This window comes from Bos javanicus, chromosome 15 (genome assembly GCF_032452875.1).
Source record: "Bos javanicus breed banteng chromosome 15, ARS-OSU_banteng_1.0, whole genome shotgun sequence".
Lineage (NCBI taxonomy): Eukaryota > Metazoa > Chordata > Mammalia > Artiodactyla > Bovidae > Bos > Bos javanicus.
The window spans coordinates 61965538-61991260 of NC_083882.1; the positions used below are offsets into that span (position 1 = coordinate 61965538).

Sequence of the window (25723 nt, forward strand, 5' to 3'; positions counted from 1 at the left end):
ATATCTGGGCCCCTAAGCAATGACTTCTTGGTTTCAGCCTACATCTGTCCTTCCCTTAAAGCTCTGAGACTCATTGTTTCAGTCACTGAGGAAGCTTAGGGAATTGTGATTTAAAGGCAAAGAAAAAACTAGATTGAGACCAGAAAATGTGACAAGACAACTAAAAAGGTAAGAATACATTTTTAAAAAATCTTTTAGAGCATATCACTGACCTAGCAATAAAGCAAGGCATACTACAGACCCAGAGAGATAGAGTACTAAAACTGAATTTTACTGTGAGGGAGTTTTTCAAACCCAGCAAACTTCTGCTTCCATGGCCTTGAGAGAAAGGGTACAGGAAACAAATTTCAGGGCCCAGCCCTGAGAAGTGTAACAGGAGCACTCCTCTCATAAAACAAGAATCACAAAAGGATAAACTTCATTGAAAAGGCAAACCAGAGAGAATGACTCTCAGGTGGTTGGTTGCAAGTAAAACACACATCTCAAACATTTTCTCTGGGTGGAAGAAAAAAATCTTCCTTGAGAATTCACAACATGGGCTGACCCACACTTGAACTTTCAGCACATTAGATAAAGATGAAGAGAAAATTAATAATTTGAAAGAAAAATAAATTTTCTTCATAAAAGAAAATATAAACATAAAATTTTAAGTAAACTAAGATAAGTAAAAACTGTTTGATACCAATGACTAAAAGAAGGGCATATATTAGCAAAAGGAAAGTAATCTCAGTTGGAAGGACTGAGATATAACATTGGAGAAAAATGAAACAGAGGAAAGGTATGAAATAATCTAAATATATGTCATTACAATAAATAGAAAATACTAAAACCCTTAGTTTAGAGATAAAGATTGTCAAAATTGTATTTTAAACTTAACTGTATGCTGATTACTGGAAAGTCATCCTAAAATATAAGAATGTACAAATATGAAAAATAAAAGGATAAAAAGAAATATAAGGTAAATAGCAACAACAACAACAGATATTTCTACTAGTGTTGGATAATTGAGACATTTACTATAGCTAAAGAGGATCTACATGTCAGAAGTTTTAATTCACCAGGGTGATAAAATATTTCTGAACATTTGTGTGTCTAGAACCAAATTTCAAAATATATAAAACAAAACTTGACAGACTACAGGAAGAAATAAATTCCATATCCATCCCATAATTGATGACTTAAATACTTCTTTCTAATTAATTGATGGAATGACAGAATCAATTGATCACTTGCATCTAGCAACTATAAATCAAAAACTGCATGGATGTTTTCACACACATTGATCACATACTGGACCTTAAAATAAGTCTCAACAACAATGTCTTTATGCTAAACAGTACCTCATTAAGTTGACCACTGGGAAGGACTGGCCACATGTAGGTAAGCTTATTCCAGAGAGGATTTTCAACTCTGGAATGTTTCCATTGGCCTGGCTTACTGGTCCCTTCATGCTTTATGGCCCATCTAAAACAAAAGACAAAGAATTTAGCAAGATTAAATATCACCATAAAATAATCATTGAGTACTTCTTATTAGGTGGCAAAAACTCAGTGTGAATTTTAAAAAGTCTGGTAATTTACTGTGTACAAGAGACATATGCTCAGTCACTCAGTCATGTCCAACTCTTTGCAGCCCCGTGGACTGAAGCCAGCTCACCAGACTCCTCTGTCCATGGAATTTTCCAGGCAAGAATACTGGGACAAGTTACCATTTCCTCCTCCAGGGGACCCTTCCAACCCAGGGATTGAACCCACATCTCCCGTGTCTCCTGCACTGGCAGGCAGGTTCTTTACCACTAGCACTGCTTGGGAAGCCCCAGCAAGACACGTAAATCAAAGTAATTTTTAATGAAAGATACATTTTTAAAAATCAGGAAAAACTGGCAATGTTATAATCAACAGTGACATCTGAGTCAAAAGGCAAAGTAGAATAATAGTCAATTTCCGACAACAATGACGTAAATAACAGAAAAAATTCAAACAAAACTTTTTAGACATTCAAAGAGAAACCGATATAGATGTAATCAGTGTGGGAGATGTCATTACATCACCAACAGATTATGAACTACTAGGTAAACTGTTTTAAATAACAAATAAGGATAAGACATCTGACTGCTAAAACTAGTGAACCTAACCACGACCACTCGCTTATAGACATTCTAGTCTGTTAACAGGAAATGTGTCTTTCTCAATAATTCTTGCAACATTTGTAATATTTCCACACACTAACAAAGCAAACTTCAATAATGTTTTGAAATGAAAACTGAACAAGCTATACTTTGTGGCAAATGACAGAATAAAATTAGATATAAATGAAAGTTTAAATTTTACAATTTCAACCACAAGATAATTTTAAAAACACATTCTCTGTCCCAAAATACTATTACTATTATCCCAGACAGGCAGAGGAAAAATATAACACAATCAATACCTATTTAGAAGCAATGACATAATAATCACAAAGACTTAAAGAATACATTTAGAATTATATTCAAAGATAAATTTATAATGTTAAATGCTTATGTATTAAGGGCTAAATAGAGAAGAGAAATTAAAAAAGCATTCACTCAATAATTCATTTTAAATGTATCCAATAGAAAAGAGATGAAAGAAAATAGCAAAGATTCAAATATAAACAAATATTAGAAAATCAAATAGTAAGCCTGGCATGTTGCAGTCCATGGGGTCACAAAGAGTCAGATGCGACTGAGCAACTGAAGTGAGTAGAATTTTAAAGAAATTTTTTAAAAAATTAAAATTAAAATAGAAAATCTCATGCAAGTAAATTTAGATTAAAAAATACATAGCAGATTGAAAAATCAAGCTAAATATTCAGCACTGAGACAATTAGGAGTATATTATGTGTGTATATGTTAATAAACATAAAACTTATGAAATAATTTTTTAAAACCCTCAAAGATCTGAAATAGAAAATATGCTCTTACTCATGTAACTTCACAGGGCATGGAATATATCATTTTCATACTATATGAAACATTCTAAACCATAAAGATGTAGAAAACTAGCTATCTCATTCCATGAATGGGAGATTGGCTTCATAATAAAGTCAGTCACTGGTAATGTAAGAAATAAATCAACAATCTTACTTAAAATCAAAGATGTGAGATTCCTAATTCAATATTAGCTAGTAAAATTTAACACTATGGCAAGAGAATGATCACTATAGTTAAGTAATTGCCTAGAAATGGAATGATGGACATTTACTAATATGATGTCACTGATTAATGAAGGACAATAAGGAGCAGCCCATTAACATCATTTTCTAGCACACGTGAAGGTCATCTGCGCCTAAACATTTTCTGAGCTCACCCAGCCTCCTCAGAAGCATCTGCAGTGTCCAAACCTGTGTTCAAGGAACTGGCTTTCCTGTTGAAGCTTGCTGGGAGTTTTGGGGGCCTGGATACTGAGGGGTGGTGGTGGCACGAAAGACTTCCTCTTCCCCACCTAAGAACCTGATCTCCAATTACAGTAGAGCTGTGTGGTCCAATCTAAGACCAACACTTCTGTTTGTGTCTACATCCTTATCTTCTCTCATCTAGGACTTTGTCCTGAACTATTAATTTTCCTTCCTTTCTGGTCATTCCATCTGCATAATGTCTGACAGCTTGATATCTTTAAAAAAGAAAAACACTTAAAAAAAACCACTTTTTTTAAAAAAAGAAAACACTTCCAGTTGTTGCCTTATTTCTTTGTGCTCTTATACAGCATATTCCCTAAAATGCTCATCTCTTTATTTTGTTGTTGTTAATTTATTATTCTTATTTTTATTTCCTGTCTGTGCCACACAGCACGTGGGATCTTAGATCCCTGACCAGGGATTGAACCCACACCCACTGCATTGGAAGTGTGGAGTTTTAATCATGGGGCCACCAGGGAAGTCCCTCATCTCTTCTCCCTTTTTCTCTTAAGCCAATTCCAATTAGATTCTTATTTCTTGAACTTCAGTGAAAATGCCCCATCAGTATTTTAACATCACCAAAGCCCAAGATCATTTCTTGAGACATAAGTGAACTAACAGCAGTGTTCAACATGATCCGTCCCTCTTTTTCAGAACACTTTCTCTGACTTGACCTGACTTCATTTGACTCCGATGAAACCATATTCTCTTTATTTTCTCCCATTAGTAGCCAAAAGTGTGAGTCTTCTCTTGAGTGCCAAGGGCTTCCCTGGTGGCTCAGATGGTAAAGAATCCACCTGCAATGCAGGAGACCTTGGTTTGATCCCTGGATTGGGAGGGTCCCCTGGAGAAGGGAATGGCTACCCACTACGCACTCCAGTATTCTTGTCTGTAGAATTCCATGGACAGAGGAGTCTGGCGGGCCATAGTCCATGGGGTCACAGAGAGTCAAACACAACTGAGTGACCAATACTTTCAATTTTCACACTTTCTTGAGTGTCAGAGGATGGGAAATACAGCCTATAAAAATCCAAGGTCTGTTGCATCAACTGAGTTTTTAGATGCCATTGGTCTGATGCATGTAGGGCAATTGCTATTCCTTGTAGCTCAAGTGGTAAAGAATCTGATTGCAATGCAGGAAACTGGGGTTCAATTCCTGGGTCAGGAAGATCCTCTGGAGAAGAGAACAGTAATCCACTCCAGTAATCTTGCCTGGAGAATCCCATGGACAGAGAAGCCTGGTGGGCTACAGTCCTTGGGGTCGCAAAGAGTCGGACATGACTGAGCGACTAACACATAAAGGACAGGTTGTTGATGAAAAGATTCATCCTTTGGATTTCAGTGCCTCTATAACTTCAGCCTATCAGGGTGCCTTTAAAAAGAGCTGGTCAAGTTCAGTTTGCATTGTTAATAAACATTAACATGGAGCAAAGGCCATTCTACTGCAGAGTTCCAGCACAGTATGAGCTTTTATGTAAAAGCAATAGAACTCTTAATATTATGTCTTATAAATGAAGAGCTGACAGATCCTTAACTGTAATGGCACTAGCTGGCCGCACTATAATGACTGTACATGAGCATAACATAAATCAGAACTTCACAGCATTGTTAAGGACTCTGGAATCTTAATTCCTGAAAGTCAGCACTAGGTGGAGACAGTGATTCATGCAATGTCTGCAGGCAGCCTTTTGCTTGCCTTTCTGAGAACTTACTTTATTTAATATTTTCCATTCCTCTCTTCAGTATAAAAGAGGGTATTCCTAAACAATTGTCTTTTATTATTGAAACATTATATAAAACAAAGCATCTCACATTTTGAAAGGACTTACTTGATCGCACACACACACACACAGGTACACATACTACAAGGTAACCAAATAAGGTTCAAAAGCAAGTTTGTTTATTTCAAATACTATATTAGTATACTGCCTTTTCATTAAAAGTAAAATTCTATTTATGATATTTCACAACTATCGACCTCCATGAACAGAAGTTTGACCAAAGTTATAGTATTTTCCTGGATTCATATAAACGAAAAGATTTAAGAAAAACCCAGGATCATTCCTCAGAATTTTAGTTGACAGATACTTCTCTCAAAAACTAAGTCCAGAATCGATCGTATTTTGATTGGGTTTAATAATAGCCCAATACATTGCCATAGATTTGAACTGTTTGAAGCTTTCTAAGATTCTAGTCCTCTGGACAGAGAAGAAATCATTCAAAATCAGGAACCACACACACAAGCTCTTCTTAAACATTGTATAAGGGTTCAGAGATTAGATGCATAACTGAAATCTGAATCCATCAGTTATTAGTCTTTAGGTTTTTACCAGAACTACTGTATCAATATTATAGATATTTATCTTGAAATTTACATTGAATATTAAAGCTAAATACTTTAAGCAAATTTTTTTAAGATTTAAATTTTAAATAACTTTACACCAATACAAACAAGGCACTGAAGACTGGCAGTACATTAATTTACAAGCCAAAATGTCCAAAGACCAAGTAATTTCTGCATATTAGACATTATTCTACTCATTTTGTTTCTGGAATATTTTGTAGAAACTAATGAATACACATGGAATTTGTTCTTCTGTTATATATATCCCCATTTGCTCCATCTCTACATTATTTTGATAACTAGCAAAGTATTTAAAACAGAGACTGAATTTTAATGGCAAATAAAGGCTAAGTCGGGGAACTCAATGATCTGCTTCCATCTTGTGTAACTGGGAATTTTTAAGAGTAAGAAATTGTTCCAACAATTACCCTGAAAATAATATATATTTCATAATAATTTCCATAATTATATATTATATTCATCTCAATTGAAAATTATTAATTAGGCTTTTTAGCACATTTCAAAGTTGTTCTTAAAAACATCAATTGTTAAATCACAGTGGAAACCTAAAGTACACTAATGGTAATTGCCAGGAATATGTATATATTTAGTTTAGAAAAATAAAGGGATATACAGATGGATATAAAGTCACACCCGACATCTCCTTGCAAGTTTTTTTTCCCCAACATAAAGTCTTTGACCTGCTCTATTTTGTTTTGCTTTTCTAGTTGGCTGAGCTTCCTGGTTATTTAGATTTTGGATACATAGAAGGAACCTATATTCAGTACTAAAAACCTATCATTATCTCCCATAGTCAGAGAGTTTCGGAGTTGTGTAAAAGTAAAGCTCTCTTTGCAGGTACAGTAAAATCTCCATCAAGTACACGATTTGTACACAAACAAAAAAACCCATTGTTCCTTCAGAATACTTGCCTATTGTGGAGTCTACTGTGATCTTTGAGTTCTTCAATCTTTTTATCACCTATTTGGGCCTCACAGACTCGCTTTGATACATGAGATCTTTGGGGTATCCACTACCTGAAGTTACTGTATCAACTTTCATGCAAATAAAACAAAGTAATAACTGTTTACGGAGCACCTGCTCTCCCTCCCCTGCACTATGCTAGGCACGACAGGGAACACACCAGAAAGGGCTTCTGCCCCCAGGAAGATTACAGCATTTTAGGAAGAAGCAAAAATTACATACCTGGGAAAGTTTTTGAAAACAATACAATATGTAATGGGAAAAAATAGCACTTTCAATAAGAGTTATAACAGGTAGACCTAATGGAAAGAAAATAATATGAGCTTCCCATTACAGAAAGAAACTGTCAGGGTGGGGGAAGAATCCTTGCCAAGCATGCATGAATTTTGTATACATGGAGAATAAAGAGTTTGGGATAATGAGAGGGAGGAAGAAAGATGCCATTTCAAAAGATGGAAAAAGAATATAATCATTTGGTGTTATATAATAGCTCCAATAAATATGATTTTTAAAGACACAGAGTTCCAGTTAGAGGAGAGTGCTTCACGTTACAGCTTTTCATTTCCCAGTCTCAGTCAGGTTGAGCCAACTCTTTTGCTTAAAGCAAAGTGCTTCACCATTTAAGGCTCTTGATTGCCTTATTTGTTCATATCAAGAAGGAATAGTTATCCTCCAAATCAATTCTCCCTTCCTTTAGTAATAATGGATTTCCAGATGGACACATGGCTACCCAGATAAAGATGAAGTTTTCTTGAACTTAGGTGTAGCAGCCAAGTGGGCTGTGTGTGGACATGATGCATAGCACTCAGACTTCACCTTTAAAACAACCAGACCAGTGCTCTCCTGGCCCCTTCTCTCCATTCCACTGACTGGGAGATAGCAAGAGCTAGCACAGTCAATTTAATGCAGAGAAAAATGAACTTCTGCATGAGCCTAAAAGTTTTGGAGTGCCTGTCAGAGCAGCTTAGCCTACATGTTTTCTAATATAGTCTTGGTCATTTCCATGGCTCCAGCCTTTTATGTTTTCCTGTGCTTCCTCTGAACTTTTTACTGCTTTCTCTGCTATTTACCTCTGAAGAACTTTTCATGGGTTACCATCACTACTGATAGCTCATCTCTTTCCTAATTCTCATTGCCATTTCACCAATTCATATGTAACAAAGCTTCTGCATCAACTGTGGATCAATACAGATTGGTTTGCCCAATGGTCACTTTTTGTGACTTCTAAAAGAAATGCTCTTAGAGACAGTGACAGATAGCTCTTCAGGAATAGTGACATTAAGAAGATAGACCCCACTTGCCTGATCTAAGGTGGTGCTGTGGGGGTGCCCAGGGAATCATGTGAGGACTCTAGTTATCACTGTATCACTATTCAGAAAGGGTCCCAAGATAGCGACAATCATGAGAAAGTGAGTGGTAGCTTTTTGTAACCATTTCCTCTTCAGGAATATTTTCCCAAACAGATTTTAAGGTCTTTAGATTGACCATTGTGAGCCATATTTTAGTTCTGCATCAAACAAAAATATCCTAGGATACAGATAAGAAAAAAAGAGCAAGCAACTGAGAGGGAAAGAACACAGCAGAGGCTCCAAAAGCAAAGGAAAAAAGCAGTTATCTGAGAAAAAGAAGTGATGAGTGGTAAAAGCACTGGGAAAATAATAAATACTCATAGGAAGTCCCCAAATGTAATCAAGCAATAAGGACCCTTTGTCTAAACTTGGTCTTGGGAAGCACCATCTGACGTTTTCAACATTTGTGCAGCTGGGTGCCAGGGACCCAAGGAGCTGAGACAGTTTCTGTCCATGAGGAAGCCTAGTTTGGTGAGAAAATAGACCAGTGAAACAAATAACAGTGACATTGGTGATAAGGGCAATCATGGGGTTTATACAAGGTAATTCAGAAAACTAAACAGTCATTGAGTCTTCCTGGCCCTTAGGGCATGCTCTGTCCACCTACTGAATACAGGAATGAATGGGTGAGCTAATTTGCTGCTGCTGCTGCTAAGTCACTTCAGTCGTGTTCCCCACTCTGTGCGACCCCATAGATGGCAGCCCACCGGCTCCCCCATCCTTGGGATTCTCCAGGCAAGAACACTGGAGTGCGTTGCCATTTCCTTCTCCAATGCATGAAAGTGAAAAGTGAAAGAGAAGTAGCTCAGTTGTGTCTGACTCTTCACAACCACATGGACTGCAGCCTACTAGGCTCCTCCGTCCATAGGATTTGCCAGGCAAGAGTACTGGAGTGGGGTGCCATTGCCTTCTCCAGAGCTAATCTGGACTATATTTAAATGCACTGGTCATAGCAAACACCCTCTTCCAACAACACAAGAGAAGACTCTACACATGGACATCACCAGATGGTCAACACCAAAATCAGATTGATTATGTTTTTTGCAGCCAAAGATGGATACAACTCTATACAGCCAAACTCTATACAGTCAACAAAAACCAGACCGGGAGCTGACTGTGGCTCAGATCATGAACTCCTTATTACCAAATTCAGAATTAAATTGAAGAAAGTAGGGAAAACCACTAGACCATTCAGGTATGACCTAAATCAAGTCCCTTATGATTATACAGTGGAAGTGATTTAAGGGCCTAGATCTGATAGATAGAGTACCTGATGAACTATGGAATGAGGTTCGTGACATTGTACAGGACAGAGATCATGACCATCCCCATGGAAAAGAAATGCAAAAAAGCAAAATGGCTGTCTGGAGAGGCCTTACAAATAGCTGTGAAAAGAAGAGAAGTGAAAAGCAAAGGAGAAAAGGAAAGATATAAGCATATGAATGCAGAGTTCCAAAGAATAGCAAGAAGAGATAAGAAAGCCTACCTCAGAGACCAATGCAAAGAAATAGAGGAAAACAACAGAATGGGAAAGACTAGAGATTGCTTCAAGAAAATTAGAGATACCAAAGGAACATTTCATGCAAAGATGGGCTTGATAAAGGACAGAAATTGTATGGACCTAACAGAAGCAGAAGATAGCAAGAAGAGGTGGCAAGAATACACATAAGAACTGTACAAAAAAGATCTTCACGACCAAGATAATCACGATAGTGTGATCACTGACCTAGAGCCAGATATCCTGGAATGTGAAGTCAGGGGGCCTTAGAAAGCATCACTATGAACAAAGCTAGTGGAGGTGTTGGAATTCCAGTTGAGCTATTTCAAATCCTGAAAGACGATGCTGTGAAAGTGCTGCACTCAATATGCCAGCAAATTTGGAAAACAGCAGTGGCCACAGGACTGGAAAAGGTCCGTTTTCATTCCAATCCCAAAGAAAGGCAATTCCAAAGAATGCTTAAACTTCTGCACAATTGCACTCATCTCACATGCTAGTAAAGTAATGCTCAAAATTCTCCAAGCCAGGCTTCAGCAATATGTGACCCGTGAACTTCCTGATGTCCAAGCTGGTTTTAGAAAAGGCAGAGGAACCAGAGATCAAATTGTCAACATCCGCTGGATCATGGAAAAAGCAAGAGAGTTCCAGAAAAACATCTATTTCTGCTTTATTGACTATGCCAAAGCCTTTGACTGTGTGGATCACAATAAAGTGTGGAAAATTCTGAAAGAGATGGGAATACCAGACCACCTGACCTGCCTCTTGATAAATCTGTATGCAGGTCAGGAAGCAACAGTTAGAACTGGACATGGAACGACAGACTGGTTCCAAATAGGAAAAGGAGTACGTCAAGGCTGATTTAACTTCTATGTAGAGTACATCATGAGAATCGCTGGGCTGGAGGAAGCACAAGCTGGAGTCAAGATTGCTGGGAGAAATATCAATAACCTCAGATGTGCAGATGACACCACCCTTATGGCAGAAAGTGAAGAGGAACTCAAAAGCCTCTTGATGAAAGTGAAAGAGGAGAGTCAAAAAGTTGGCTTAAAGCTCAACATTCAGAAAACAAAGATCATGGCATCTGGTCCCATCACTTCATGGGAAATAGATGGGAAAACAGTGTCAGACTTTATTTTTCTGGGCTCCAAAATCACTGCAGATGGTGACTGCAGCCATGAAATTAAAAGACGCTTACTCCTTGGAAGGAAAGTTATGACCAACCTAGATAGCATATTCAAAAGCAGAGACATTACTTTGCCAACAAAGGTCTGTCTAGTCAAGGCCATGGTTTTTCCTGTGGTCATGTATGGATGTGAGAGTTGGACTGTGAAAAAGGCTGAGCACCGAAGAATTGATGGTTTTGAACTGTGGTATTGGAGAAGACTCTTGAGAGTCCCTTGGAGTGCAAGGAGATCCAACCAGTCCATTCTGAAGGAGATCAGCCCTGGGATTTCTTTGGAAGGAATGATGCTAAAGCTGAAACTCCAGTACTTTGGCCACCTCATGCGAAGAGTTGACTCATTGGAAAAGACTCTGATGCTGGGAGGGATTGGGGGCAGGAGGAGAAGGGGACAACAGAGGATGAGATGGCTGGATGGCATCACTGACTCGATGGATGTGAGTCTGAGTGAACTCCGGGAGTTGGTGATGGACAGGGAGGCCTGGCGTGCTGCAATTCATGGGGTCGCAATGAGTCGGACATGACTGAGTGACTGAACTGTACTGAACTGAGTGAATCTGGGTTCTCAATTCCCCATCAATTGATGCCAAAATTCTTGAATTCTTAAATCTGAAGTGAGAGAATATAAATAACGCTCAAGATTCCTCTTAAATGTGGGTAGAGTAAGATATAATTTGCAGAATACAATTTGGTAGATAATAGAATAGCTCCCTATTAAAAATTATTTCTCAAAACTAGGTCCTGAAATTCCATCATTACCAATTAATTTCTTTATGCTCAAATAAACATTGCAGGATTTGCAAAACAAAGAGTCAGAACTTTATGACCTGTAATAGGCTGTAAAATGAACCCTCAATAGATATCCATGTCCTGCTCCCTGGAACCTGTGAATGTTACTATACAAGGCAAAAACAGACTTTGCAGGTGTGACTAAATTAAGGATCTTGACACAGGAGATTATCCTGAATTATCTGAGTAGGTTCTATACATAATCATGCATCATTAGACAAGAGAGTCAGGGAGAAATTCAACCCTACAGAAGAAAAGAAGACAACATGACCAGGGAAGCAGAGACTGAAAAGATGAGGCTGCTAACCAAGTAAAACTAGCAGCCACCACATGATTCTTTTCTTGGATCCGAGAAGAACTTGTGGGCTACTTCATCTCACCTACCATTTCTCAGTGAAGGAAATGAGATCCGGTAAGACCTACCCACCTGGTTATAAGAAGGGTTTGTAGTAAAATCAGAGCCCTATGGCTCAGTGAATCACCCAGTCCACATGGGAAAACATACCTTTAGATGTAAACAGATTTGTCTGTCCAGAAAGTCTGTGCAATGGTTCTAATAACTCAGTTCAAGTGTTACTGTCATAAAGAAGGTGTTTGTTGAATGAACTGTTAAAATCAGAATGCAAGATGGCCCTCTCTCTGTTCTTTCAAAGAAAACAATGCGTTTTCTCAGAGAGACAAGAAGCAATAGGGATTCCCATAGTCTTTGAACCTCTTGAAAAATGGCCTTCTATATTTTTCTTCTAACTCAGAGAATTATACAAACGAAACTCATAATAAACACACATGTGAACAATCCTATGCTTGTCACAGTGCTAATACTGTGAGCAGCATACAATTCAGTGTACAAGAAACAGCATCTATTTCCACTAGACTGTAAACTTCATGGGGATTTTGTCTGTTTTGTTACAGAGCATCCCCAGTACCTGGAACAGCATCTAGCACAGAGCCTGTACTGAATAAACAGTTGTAGAGTATAGCACCAGCTGGATACCTGGGCAACCAGGGGCCCTGCCCTGGCCCTCACTTCTGCCCTCCTCTCACTTCACTCAGTGGGCAAGGGGAGGTGTCCACCTGGAGTCCATGTGCTGCCCCCTAATACACTTCCAAGCAGTTCTCTGAGACCTCAGGGTTCTCTGGCCAAATAGTCCCAAACTTGCTTCTAGGCACTGGAACAGTCTCCACCCCAAATCTAGCCTGATTGCGAACCTCCTGTGTGCAGTTCCTATTATTGAAAGCTGGCCAAGGGACTGTTCTGTTTAGGGTGGATCAGACATTGGACATGAGAGTTGGGGTGCCTACCTATTCAGTTTGTGTGCCATTAAGTGTTAGATACAGCTGGGGCTGTGAAGAGAGGATGAGTAGGCCATGGGCAGGGAGTCTCTATTGTATCACGGGATAAAAGGGCTGTTTTTATCCTAGAAACCTGCAAATTTAAGAGGAGGTTGGCTTTAATAAATAGATGGATGGATGGATAATTGCATAGATCAATAAATGAATGAAAAAATGCCCTACCATGAACCAGGGAAAGAGAAATGAATGGAGGCACACAGGTTTCCCAGAGATTCTGACAAAGCCAAGCCTGTCAAATTAGACAAGGGCTCTTTTAGTGCTTTTAATGATTCATCTCAACAGTAACAATGTTGTTCAGAAAAATACTGTTTATATCTCATGATCTTCCAGTGACCAAAAAGATTGAGTCTAATGATGACATAAAATGTAACTTTTTAAGATAAAGTTCTTCAACCAAATAAAAACTTTAAATGTGTCACTTGACACATTTTGATGTCAAAATATATTCCAGCTTCAATTATAAAAAGAAAGTTCTAAAGTCACAAAAAGAACGCACTTTCTCTTGCCAAGTCCACCTGGCAGCAGTCCTGGAACCTAGAGGTGCTCACCAGACACTTGTCAGCAGAGCAGAGTAGCTTGCGAGAGCAGGCAGTCCGATGCCAGACCACTTGGATTAATCTTGGCTTCACCTAAGACTATGGACATGTCACTCTTGGGATAACAAGATACCTATTTCAGAGAGTTATTATAGAAATTAAACACATCATTTTCTGCAAAGGAACAGAACAGTGTCCAACTTATAGCCAGCAGTCTGGAAAGGCTGATGTCCAGAGTTAAATGTTATGTTACTATTAAATGACATAGTGATATGTGACCCATAGTATTAGCTATTCTTAGTATATGACAGATTATATTTAATTTCTAAAACAGGCATGGTCTCTAAGTGTTGGTCAGTTTAAATTTTAAAGGCTATTCTCTAGGCTAACTTCAAAGCAACTCTAGTAATAACAGATTCAACCATCTCAAAAGATTTTTCGTGTGTTGCCACAGTCGACTTTGGCTAATGTAATATTAATTCAGTGGGAGTTTTATAGGTCAGCAGGTAGAAAGGCTATGTTTTAACTTTGTCTTCCCTGGGTGATAAAGATGTAGTCGACGTTTCAATCATTCAAATCTATGCTAAAGGTATAGAATAATAAGAAAGAACCTAATGTCCATCTGTGCTAGAAAGCTTCAGGTAAACTATACTGAAAAAACCAAAGAAGTACCAAGGAGACCTAACCAGAAACAAAGTTAAATGGATTGTATAAACTATAAAAATATTAATAATAATGCCTTCTACCCATCTCCTGGAGTGAAAAATGACCCCATGTTTACCTGTTTTTGTTTAAGAAAAATTTAAGGTTTTATTGTTTTACTTAAAACAGGTAAATATAAATTCTTAATCTCAAATATACACATAAATTACATGTGTGAAAACTCATGAATGTGAATGGTGACTAAAATGGCCCAAAGAATTTCTATTTGAGGAATTCTCACAAATAGTTTCTATTTCTTCCATTATTAGTATTTTTTCTGTTGTTCTATTGTTTTTCTTAAAGCATCTTTTGTTAAGAAAACACTCCACAACTTTTTCCATGGTAAGCTGAAGTTACACGCCACTGGGGGAAAGAAAATTTCACATTTTAACATTACAACTTTAACAGGATCTGCGAAGATATTATCTGAAGTGTCAGCAGCACAATGAAATGAAGTTAATACACAATATTCAGCAAACTTCATAACATTACCTCTTTTTTTCCCGCACAAATCAGGCTGATTTGAAAGAGAAGCATTTGTTTGAAAATTAATGGCAACATTCTTTTGTTTCATTTTATGCAGCTTTAAAGACCTGAGGAGCCTTAGGAATTAATTGCAGGCTTCTAATAAACACAATGATGTAATGACGTATTTAACATTACTGTTTTTTGTTTGATTCCAAATAAATTGCAGATTTTTTCTGGTGTGATAGTAAAACAATTACCATTTTGCAAAAAGGATAATTAATCTGCAATTTTTTCACATTAGATCATATATCTCTAAAGAGTGCCCACGGATTTGATAGTCTTCAGCTGCTGTGCATTTATTTTTCATTTTTTTCTACTGATGTACCGCCCCATCAGTGCTGACATTTAAATGAGTGAGTATTCAACACAAATGTGATCATTTGTACAGCATCCACTGCGGCCCCATACTGAGATGATTGCTTCTGGGAGCCATCCACGGGTTCTCAAATAGGGGGAAAAAGCCAGGCAAAATTTTATCAATTTACATTTTTCTGTGATTAATTTTTATGCAAATAAGGGCCCGACCGTGCTCCCATCTCACCTGAATCATCCGGATCATCAAAGACAAATTGAGCATCACTTATTTAAAAAATAGGCTTTAAACTACTCTACAGCTGTGTTGGAAAATGCTAAGAGCAGGGCATGAACTTCTCTAATATAACAGGAATAGATAAGAAAATGTCTTTTATGTGCATTTTGTACACAATGCCACAAGCATGGAACTTAACACAAGAAAAAATTGCCTTTGCCTTGAATATTCTCTGGTCTTTGTAAATAGTCAGCAATGGGAATGACAGCATACAAAGCAGTATTTTCCCAATTTCTGAATGCATAATCAGAAATGTTTCCCATTAAACAAAAAATGCTGACCATTACATGTCTTTGGCAACTTTCTGTTGCTTCTGGATTAAAGTGTCCAATAAAAAGAGTAAATATGTAGGGGAAACAAAATTTCACAGAACTAAATGACAAGTCTTAGTTTGTGATGGGGGTTTATGGTGTCGGTATTATGTTGCATAAAACTGACATAGCACTTCTGGGTCTATACAGTCTATTTCTCAAAACATCTACTAAAATAATATAATTATTTAGTTTGCATTCGTGTCTGACTCTGTGCGACCCCATAGACGGCAGCCCACCAGGCTCCCCCGTCCCTGGGATTCTCCAGGCAAGAACACTAGAGTGGGTTGCCATTTCCTTCTCCAAAAAATTATAAAAATCATATTGGATTTTTTTCAAATAATAATATCCTCCAGATTTATGAACTACAAGTAAAGATGTTTGCCATGATATCTGGGATCAAGTTAACAGTGTGATTCATATAAATAGTCACGGCTTACAAACGCCACCTCAGCAGTAACTAAGTTCAATTTACTATTTTTTAAGCAAAAGCTATATTTTCCCACATGGTATCTTTTGAAAGTGTGCTTAGAGTTTTATATACATGACTCAGTTATCAAAATCTTCCCAGATGCCTCCTTTTCTCTCACTCACAAAAATAATCACCAGAGCAGAAATAAATTGTTGACAATTCTCAGAGAATGGAAACAGACCACAGGGGGTAAAAATCTGGTTATCTGAATGGGCTATATAATCGAAGGTTCAGCTAAGCTAAGGGAATTTCAACATAAACAATGCTCTTATTTCCAAGAACGGATTCTCCTTTATATACAATAGTGGAGGAATGCCAATCCTTTCCTTACTGCTGTGAGAAAAGTGCCGGACAGGAACAAGATTAGAATCTTAAAAGCTGTCCTGGAGAGCTAAATTACTGTGCAGCATACAGGTGAGGAGGTAAAAAGAGCAAAAATAAATGGAGTTTATTCCATGGTTTTTAGAGTTTATTTCACGAAGACAGAAATAAAGATACCTAAATCCATAGTTACAGTCACCCCATGTGAGATGGCTCTGTGTGTGTGAGTGTGTGTCTGTGTGTGTGTCTGTGTGTGTGTAGCCATCTGTGTATGGAACTGTGTCATGGGCCTCTTCTCTCCCTCACCAACAAAAATTTGCCCCTCAACACCAACTTCCACACACAAAAAAAGATTCCTGTTTACCTTCACACTGTCTTCCTTCAAAAATAACCTGGGAAAGACAGGAGTTTCTCACACACACAAAAATAATTTTAGCCTGGTGAGCAATTGCTATGAAATAGAATAACTAGATTTGTACAACTTTTGATGCACACACACACACACACACATCTGTCTGGTCTGGCCTTTGGCTTAAACTAGCCAGCACAGAACATCTTCCACTGTGGCTCCATCAGGAGTGGAAGCAATTTACATTGTTTGTAACCTGGACATATCATATTCTCAAACAAAGGTGGGCGTAGAGAAACTTGCAATGCCCAAGGATTTACAAACCCTACCTCTGACTCTTAACTGTGGTGCTGGAGAAGACTCTTGAGAGTCCCTTGGACTGCAAGGAGATCAAACCAGTCAATCCTAAAGGAAATCAATCCTAAATATTCATTGGAAGGACTGATACTGAAGCTGAAGCTCCAATACTTTGGCCAGCTGATGCAAAGAGCTGACTCATTAGAAAATACCCTGATGCTGGGAAAGACTGAAGGCAGGAAGAGAAGGGGACAACAGAGGACAAGATGGTTCCATGGCATCACAACTTGATGGACATGAGTTTGAGCAAGCTCTAGAAGATGGTGAAGGACAGGGAAGCCTGGTGTGCTGCAGTCCAAGAGGTTGCAAAGAGTCAGATGTGACTGAGGGACTGGATAGCAAAAAAAAAAAATCCCCCTGACTTTAAGCAGCAGCTGTTTGGTTTAAAGCAGGTCAGCTGGCAACCACACAGCTGTTTTTTTCTTTTTTTTAAAGTACAGAATAGTTGCCAGTGTAATGTGAAAACCAGCCCTTCTCTCACAGAAGTAAATGGCACCTCCCAAATGATGGGGGAGCTGCTTCCACATGTGTCAACTGAGCACATTTGGGGAGAGTGGGACAAGAAACTGGAGGAGAAAATCTTTAGGGATGACAACTCACAAACTTAGGGAAGAAATAAAGTTAGTCCTAAAAGGAGTGAAATGGGAAACCAGGGCTCCTGGAAAAGGTTGCAGGGTCTCACACAGCACACACATTTAACCTTGGCCATGGTCTTTATTTCTAACACAAAATAAGAAACTCCAAATATCAATAAGAATACAAACCGCTCTGCTCTTAATCAGCATGCATTGTATTAAAAAATACTACCAAAAAGAAAGGCATTCTTTATGAAGTGACTACTGAAAATAACTCCTACTGTATTTTAAAAAGCATAATGTATACATATATATTTCTCTAGACAATACATGTGATTGTGTAGATAAAATCATAAATGAAAATGGGTCATATTTCTTGTGTGTCACAATGCCAGGAACTGTTCTGGGCACTTGGGATATAGCCATAAACAGGACAGACAAGCTTACTGCTATTATGGAGCTTATAATCAACATAAATAAAGAAGGTCTGAAAATAGTTCATGTTACTCCAGATGTTCAAGCAGGTTTTAGAAAAGGCAGAGGAACCAGAGATCAAATTGCCAACATCCACTGGATCATCGAAAAAGCAAAAGAGTTCCAGAAAAACATCTATTTCTGCTTTATTGACTATGCCAAAGCCTTTGACTGTGTGGATCACAATAAACTGTGGAAAATTATGAAAGAGATGGGAATACCAGACCACCTGACCTGCCTCTTGAGAAACCTATATGCAGGTCAGGAAGCAGCAGATCGAACTGGACATGGAACAACAGACTGGTTCCAAATAGGAAAAGGAGTATGTCAAGGCTATATATTATCACCCTGCTTATTTAACTCCTATGCAGAGTACATCATGAGAAATGCTGGGCTGGAGGAAGCACAAGCTGGAATCAAGATTGCCAGGAGAAATATCAATCACCTCAGATATGCAGATGACACCACCCTTATGGCAGAAAGTGAAGAAGAACTAAAGAGCCTTTTGATGAAACTGAAAGAAGAGAGTGAAAAAGTTGGCTTAAAACCGAACATTCAGGAAACTAAGATCATGGCATCTGGTCCCATCACTTCATGGCAAGTAGATAAGGAAACAATGGAAACAGTGACAGACTTTATTTTTGGGGGGTCCAAAATCACTGCAATAACTGTAGCCATGAAATTAAAAGATGCTTGCTCCTTGGAAGGAAAGTTATGACTAACCTAGAAAGCATATTAAAAAGTAGAGACATTACTTTGCCAACAAAGGTTCGTCTAGTCAAGGCTATGGTTTTTCCAGTGGTCGTGTATGGATGTGAGAATTGGACTATAAAGTAAGCTGAGCGCCGAAGAAAGGAGATTCAACCAGTCCATTCTAAAGGAGATCGGTCCTGGGTGTTCATTGGAAGGACTGATGTTGAAGCTGAAGCTCCAATACTTTGGCCACCTGATGCGAAGAGCTGACTCATTTGAAAAGACCCTGATGCTGGGAGGGATTGGGGGCAGGAGGAGAAGGGGACAACAGAGGATGAGATTGTTGGATGGCATCATCGACTCAATGGACATGGGTTTGGGTGGACTCCAGGAGTTGGTGATGGACAGGGAGGCCTGGCGTGCTGCGGTTCATGGGGTCGCAAGGAGTTGGACATGACTGAGTGAATGAACTGAACTGAACTGATGCAGAGAATTAAAATATGTCAACATGATACAGAGTGACTCTGTAACTAATTTATGCGGGGTTAGTGGGAAGGCTTCTCTTAGGAGGCTACATTTTAGCTGAGATTCGAATGATAAGAAAGAAAGAGCCATGTGAACCTCATGTGAAGAGTAATTGGGGCCAGAAGAACAACCGGCAAGATGGCACTGGCTAGATGGAAAAAAGCTTAGTATAGTCCAGGAACAAAAAGAGAGCTAGGAGGCTGGAGCAGACAGCAGTCATGGACAGGACAGGAGGCAGACCTTGTAGGGTTTGGCAAGCCAAGGTAAGAAGTTGAGATTTTATTCTAAACATGATATACTGCTATGGATGAGAGTGACATAATCTAATTTCAATTTAAAAATAAAAGACTGGATGCTGATGGAAAATGGATAATAGGGGAGCAAAAATGGAAGCAGAAAGAGCAGGCAGGAATCAGTTGCTATGGAACAGATGATGGTGACCAGGACTAGAATTTAGTGGCAATCAGATCTAGTCATGGAAATTAAAGAAGAGATTCATTCATAGAACTTGAGAATGGATTAAGTATTAGGATAGGGCTGGTGACAGACAAAGAAACTAAAGCAAAGTCCAGGTGCTCAGCGTGAGGACGTGGATAGATGGAGAGGACTAGAATAGGAGCAAGTCTGAAAAAGGAAAATAACCTTTCTAATTGGGATATGTTCAGTTTGAGATTCCACCTCCAAATGAAATTGCATCTACGAGCCTGCAGAGGTTGGGACTAGAGCTATGGATTGGGGAATCACTGGAATCCTGATGGCATTTCCAGCCTTGGGAGCAGATGAAATCATCTATGGAGTATAGAGGTAAAAGAGGAGAGGTCAAGGACAGAGCCCTGGGTCCTCAATGTTGAGAGTTAGACCAAAAAGCAAAAAAGAGCAGGCAACAAAGAGACTGAAAGGGAGTGTCCACTGTGGTAGGAGAGAGACCAAGAGAATGAAGTGTTTCACAAGTAGGAAGTATGAGGTTAAACACGTCAAATACTTGGAAAGATCATATAAGAACAAGGAAATGACCACTGGAATTCTATGGCATGTGGTAAGGAAAAAGCAATTATTTTTCAATATTTACTTTAATGTGAGTGAAACACTGTTCCAGAATTAAGAGTACTCATACTCCCCAAAACCCCCAAGACAATCCAAACTGAAAAAGACTTCTCTCTTTCCTCCTAAGTTCAATCTTAGAACCCCATCACTGACTGTGGGAATTTTGATAAACCTGAAAATCTGATGTCCTCTTTATCCTCACTCTCTAATACATAGAAATGTACCAATATCACATATAAATTGTCAAAATAAGTACATAAATCTCATTAAAGTGGGTTTATGCTCTCTTTTGAGCTTTACAATTCAGAAACAAACACAATTGTGCTTTCTGGATCTAAGACAGCACTACCAGGCAAAATAAATTATTTCTGCTCAAATCTATTCCAGAGTGTATCATAGAGCATTGGATTAAACATCCTATTTAAACAACATACAATATCACACGGGTAAGATATTTCTCATACTCTTATCTAGGAAGCCATTTTTTTAAACAAGCATTGTGGGATGCCAAAAAATAAAACCAATTCAATGATGGGCTAGAAACCTCCCAGTCCACTAAAAGTTGACTTGAATGGGGGGAATAGGAGGTTAGAGGAAAACTGGTGTTTTTTGTTTGGACAGCTGAGTGGAGTTGTGTTCATGCACTGTATGTGCATGCCTGAGCCCAGGACACTTGAAATACAAAATCAAAGAATGATGTACCTTTACTCCAGCCAGCCCCAAAGTCTACTAAGAAAAAAACAAAACAAAACATTGAGCTGGAGGAGATGTTTTCTCAAGAGATGTTGTAAAAATACAAGGCACCACGAATGTTGCTTCAGAATCTTAGTGACAGAGCTGGGGTGTCAACTCCAGCAGAACCTGTGTATATGGTTGAATATGTGTATGCAGTGTAAGATACCCTAGGGACCTCAAGAGAAACAAAAATAAAATCATTCTTATTCCTGTGAGATTTCATGTAAATATATGCTCTCCAAGGAGGATAACCTGGTGTCATCACTGTGCAGGCTCAGGGGGCACAGCACTTTTTGACATCTTGAGGTATTTGTAGTGTTGAGATTCACTGGAAGTGCTCCCAGGAGCAGTGAAGTCACGTGGTCATGGACGCACCTGCAGCATCCTCTTTGGGAAATGTATGTCCTCAAGAAGGAAGCTACAAAGAAAATGAGAGACAAGTGGACTGTCCACAAATATACGTGAAATACTGTGGAGATGCTCAGGAATAACCAGGGAGAGGTAGGGAAGAAGATCCAGAAGGGCTAAGGTGCTCCAGATAGCAGGTGGGGCTGTCGACCAGGAAACGTGGCCATTTGTGGTGTGACCTTATTTGTATCTCAGGCTAATGAAGTCTGAGGACATTTGGATTCCACCAATAATAAAGCACATATGTTTTTATAATACAACTGTATGTTTAGTTTCTTCTTATTAACTGTATTAAGCTATTTACACCGTGGAATTGTATTTAAAGAGTTATTTAGTAAAGACATGCCACAAATAGACAGTTTCACTAACACTAATCACACAAGAGCAGTGAAGCAAACTTATGTTCAAGAAAGTAACATGGGTGAGAACTTTCCATTCCTGTGACATTTTCCAGGCCAGTAGACTTGAAATTATGCCATTCCAAAATAATTCTGGGGTGGGAAGCTTCCTAGGATAATACAGCCACATTTAAGTGAGAGTTACGAAGAGAAGCTGATGTGAGAAAGCTGTAATATTGCTGGCATAAAAAATAGGTGCTGCCAGGGAGTGTGGAAGTTGACAAATGGGCTTGCGGAGGGAGGGCTAAAGGGACACCCCTGGTAACCATGAGGAGGCCGGCCTGAAGCAGCAGGTGCTTAGCTATAGTGGGTGCCCAGGACCTCCAGGGCAGACAGGAGGGAGCGGCATGAGATGGCTGCATTAAGGAGGAGGGAGGCATGACGTCTGGGAGTAAGTGTACTGCAGTAAGTAACCAGCACAGAGACAAAGTGGTCCCATGCAAGGTCACCGGGCTTGGTGGACACTTTCAATAAGCAAAGTGTCAAGATTCTAAATGTCTGATTCTAAAGATGGAATTTTACCACTTGGCTTCCCAGGGTTCCATGGTAAAGAATTTGCCTACGATGCAGAAGACGTGGGTTTGATCCCTGGGTTGAGGGATCCCCTCAAGATACCCTCGAGAAGGAAATGACAAGCTGCTTCAGTATTCTTGCTGGGAAAATCCCATGGACAGAGGAGCCTGGCGGGCTACAGTCCATGGGGTTGCAAAGAGTCAGACATGACTGAGCGACTGAGCAGAAGTGCAGTGACAATCAGTAAGGCCCTTAAGTGATGTGAAGGAAATTCAGTGGCTGCGGGGTCAGGATTAGGAAGCTTGATTAGGAAGCTTCAGATGAGATACTCATTCAGGGCCAGCCATGCCACGAGGATCTGCTGTCACTCAAACCCAACTAAACCAGGACACTTGATCTCATCTTTCTCACTCTTCATTTCTCTTGTCTTCGCTGGCTTGAAAAAAAAATGTATATTCTGGTATCAGGTATGCACGACACCAGAAGAGGTTTATTTAGGAAAGATTTTACCAATAAGTGAAAGTGAAAGCTGCTCAGTCGTGTCCAGCTCTTTGTGACCCCATGGACTATACTACTATATTCTGGCCTCCAGGCCAGAATACTGGAGTGGGTAGCCTATCCCTTCTCCAGGGGATCTTCCCAACCCAGGAATTGAACCGGGGTCTCCTGCATTGCAGGTGGATTCTTTACCAGCTGAGCTATAAGGGAAGCTGATAAGCATACAAGTAAATTTTTTCTAAATAAGGTGGATAGTGAATTGTATTACATAGCATTAGAAAAAGAGAAGAACAGGTTGTTTAAAATTGGGGGGAAAAACTAAATTTACTGAAAAGGGAAAATAAGGACTAAAACAAGAAGAAGGAAACCCATCTTCATCGACCTACTTATTCATTCAGTGAGCATTACTTGGCACCTACTACTGTTTGTTGTGGGAACATAAAGATGAAAGAGATTTGCCCCCTGCCTTACGTTTTCTAAAAAAGAAATATTACACAAATAAAGTAAGATATAAAATGCTTTCTCTTAAGGTTACCATACAAAAGACATAAATAAAATTATGCCTATTTTATAGGCTCTTATTTGAGCATGTTAACTATAAAATGAGGACCATCAAATCATTTAAAAAGAAATGATCTATTTTTTTAAATCAAAATTTATCCATATGTTAAACATATAATCCTAAATGCTACTTTCAGGAGAATAAGGCCCTGAAATGGTGCCAGTCTGGCTAAAGGTGAACATGGGCTTCCCTGGTGGCTCAGTGGTAAAGAATCCACTTGCAATCCAGAGACCCGGGTTCGATCTTGGATTGGGAAGATTCCCTGGAGGAGGAAATGCCAACCCACTCCAGTATTCTTGCCTGAAGAATCCCATGGACCAAGGGGCCTGGCAGGCTATAGTCCATGGAGCTGCAAAGAGTTGGACACGACTAAACAACTAACATTTTATGGTGAACAAATAATGACTGAAGACAAACCAAGAGAGCTGCTCAACAGGGTGATCTCTCTGCAGCTGAATGGAAGACCTGACCTCCAAAGAATCCTTTAAACCTGGATTCACTGAGGCAGGCCGACCAAAGATGGACACCAACCTGACTTTTCAGACTCAATGAGCTGTTCAAAACAGGCCTCCAAAGCAGGCCACAGCCTGCTTGAGAAAGAAACTGCTCTGAAGTATTACCCAGTAATAGCTGAAGCCCCCACGGGCTGGCTCTTACCCCCAACACCATGGTGATCTGCTGAGTAGCACCTTCAGCAGGCCTCAGAGAGTACACTGTAAGATGTATGGAGAAGCCACGATAGTCCTGACACACACACAGAGCTGAAGAAAGATCGCAACTTTAATCACAAAGAAGACAGCAAAACACAAGTCCAAAAGTTAGGTACTTCGTATGACAGTGCGTAATGTTTAAGGGAAAGTTACTAGTTCCTGATTGTCAATATTAAATATTAGTCTTGATATGAAGAACCAAAAATAAAATTAGTTTTTACATATTGTATTCTAAGAAAATAAGGACTGATTTGTATCCCACTACTACTACTACTACTACTGCTAAGTCGCTTCAGTCGTGTCTGACTCTGTGCGACCCCACAGACGGCAGCCCACCAGGCTCCGCCGTCCCTGGGATTCTCCAGACAAGAACACTGGAGTGGGCTGCCATTTCCTTCTCCAAGGCAGGAAAGTGAAAAGTGAAAGTGAAGTCGCTCAGTCGTGTCCAACTCTTCGCGACCCCAGGGACTGCAGCCTACCAGGCTCCTCTGTCCATGGGATTTTCCAGGCAAGAGTACTGGAGTGGGGTGCCATTGCCTTCTCCTTGTATCCCACAGTACAATGCAAAAATCACAGTCAATTCAAACTAGCTTGCATATTTGGTAACAAATTCTAAAACAACTAAGTTAATTTTGATTTTCAGTCACAGAGTAGGTTTAACTTTTCTGACTACTAATCAAGCTTTATTTAATTAAAAATCAAAATGAAATTCCATGTCAAGAAATTTTATTAAATTATTTTTCCAAAAGTATACTGAATTCTACCAAACATTTAAAGAAGAAACAAAACCATGAATACAATAAAATATTTTCCATGAAATAGAAAAGAATATTTCCCAGCTCATTTTATGAGACCAGCATAATCCCAATACCAAACTCAGACAAAGATCTATCCAAAACAGAAACTATAGACCATTATTTCCCATGGACAAAGGCACAGAAAACTCTCAGCAAATTACAATTAAATCAAATCCAGCAAATTAAAAAAAAAGGAAGAAACAGTACATAACCAAGTGATATTCACTATCAGAATTCAAGATTTGTTTATCATTTGAAAACCAGTCAACATACCTTGCCATATTAACTAAATAAGACAAATCACATTTCTTAATGGTACTCAAGTGGTGAGTACATGATTCTATGTATTTATCAAAACCCATGAAAGAATGACTTTTAATGTTTGCAAACTGAAAAAACAAAACCCATAAAACAAAACCAACCAGGTTTGGGGGGGAGTTGGGATGGAATACAGAGTCGAGTAAATCAACCTAACTGTATTATAAATATATAACACAACTTCACTGAAGGGGAGAGGAAGAAATGAATTTACCTAAATAACTGGGGGAAACAAGTGTCTGTCTAGATATTGGAGGGCTAATGACAAAAAAGAAACAAACTCCAAACATTCCATTCTACATAGTACTAAAGTTTAGAAATTCTGATACTCTTACAGATATATTAAAGTTGAACAAATGAGGAAATATACATGATAGGAACCAGGTTTCTCACT

General features: G+C 38.9%; 1 protein-coding gene across 4 annotated transcripts in view; it reads right to left on the bottom strand.

Annotated features, from left to right (window-relative positions):
- Positions 1-25723, bottom strand: part of DCDC1 (doublecortin domain containing 1) — a 469884-nt gene that overhangs the window by 78724 nt on the left and 365437 nt on the right. For all 4 annotated transcript variants that reach the window (XM_061381012.1, XM_061381013.1, XM_061381011.1 and 1 more), the window contains one exon: positions 1341-1464. In XM_061381012.1, the coding sequence (XP_061236996.1) occupies positions 1341-1464 (124 nt within the window). The remainder of the gene's footprint in view (positions 1-1340; positions 1465-25723) is intronic.